Raw genomic sequence first — 1,464 nt, 5'->3', positions numbered from 1 at the left:
ATAGCTGATTGTCAGGAGGAGAGAAAAAAGAAAATACCTTAAGGGGTGATGGGAAGGAGCAGGAAGGTCAGGGGAGAACGCAGTCAATGATGTCACACATGCACGATAAGGACTGACTGGGCAGAGAGGGGTGGAGCCAGCCAGGGGCACAATTTGCCGGTACTGCGAATTGCACACAATCATAATAACCAGTTCTATAGAACCAGTCCAAACCGATTAGAATCCCACCCCTGGGGATCTTCTGTTCAAATTTTGGAGCAGCAACATCAAATCGTGGCAAAGGACCCCGAACACTCTCAGGCCCTTTTAAGGAAACTTTAAATTATTCAAAGCACGTAAAGCATGGATGGTGTGACTTCGGTCAATAGTTAGCAACGAACGGTTGTAGAAACGGGTGATGTGTTTTGAAAATTAAGTCCAGCGCTTGGCAATGGCGGTTCCAAATTGCAAGAGAAATAGAAGAAATAGTAAAACTATCTGCCTACGTTTTGGGAATTGAGTTCGGTGCTTTGTCTGTTCACAACTTCACCTGCAGATGCGACAAGCAAAAGGTTTTTGTCTCAGTTCCTCGTTAAAGTCAATCACCGTGTACCCAGTAAGTTTGTAGTCCCATGAGGCACAGTAATAAACAGCATCATCTTCCACTTGAACTCCATTGATCACTAGATTCCAGAGGTTCTGGGAGGCATCAGGGGAAACGCTGAACCTCTCTGGGACCCCAGTTCCCCTGCCTTGATCAGTACTGGTATAATAGTGGTACAGAAAACGTGGGACGCCACCGGGTTTCTGCTGGAGCCACCTGGCTCTCTCGCTGTTAATGCTGTAGCCAGTGTTCATTTGACAAGGGATGTTAAATGTTGATCCTGGAGACGCAGACATGGAGGATGGTTGAGTTAATATCATCTGGGACTCCAAACCTGCAACCCAATAAAAAATGAGGAACTACGTTAGTGTGTCGACTGGATGGATCTTGATGAAACAGACAAGCGTCTTCTGCCTCCCTCGAAAACCTTCAACCAATGGTCTGGACTCACCTGAGAAGAGCCATCCCAGGAACAGAACAGAGTAGGCCCACAACATTGTAAGAGGAATGTGCACACCGCTGTTTTTCTCCTGCCTCTCCTTCCTTCCAAATGCCTTAAATTGAATTCTTGGAGGCAAATTCTCTGCTTTTTATGCAAATACCATCAACTGAATGATCTTTGGTGCTCTGCTGAGCCCTTGTGATGTCACAGGAGGACTCTGGGATGACTAAGATTTAAGTTCCAGGCTCCTTAAACTGATCGACAATCAGAATTCTGGGGTGATTCTTTATTGGGAAACAAAAATGTTCTTCACATGTCCCAAAGGTGCTTTTCAAATGGCAACTTTTCCTTCTTGGTTTTTCCTTGGAAACGTTTCATGTTTCATCCAAGAAGCTTCTTCAGTTTTTGGATGAGAATTGAAGAAGCTTCTTGGATGAGA

General features: G+C 45.1%; 1 gene segment (V, D, J or C); it reads right to left on the bottom strand.

The window, feature by feature from the left end:
* Positions 1 to 525: 525 nt before the first annotated feature.
* On the bottom strand, positions 526 to 1,080 carry LOC113452325 (immunoglobulin lambda variable 5-39-like). The segment is given in 2 exon segments: positions 526 to 917; positions 1,035 to 1,080. Coding segments are annotated over 2 exon segments (438 nt in total).
* Positions 1,081 to 1,464: the final 384 nt, after the last annotated feature.

The sequence above is a fragment of the Pseudonaja textilis genome, chromosome 15 (assembly GCF_049901715.1).
Source record: "Pseudonaja textilis isolate UNSWEBS1 chromosome 15, rPseTex1.2, whole genome shotgun sequence".
Lineage (NCBI taxonomy): Eukaryota > Metazoa > Chordata > Lepidosauria > Squamata > Elapidae > Pseudonaja > Pseudonaja textilis.
This window is presented reverse-complemented; position numbering and strand designations above follow the sequence as displayed.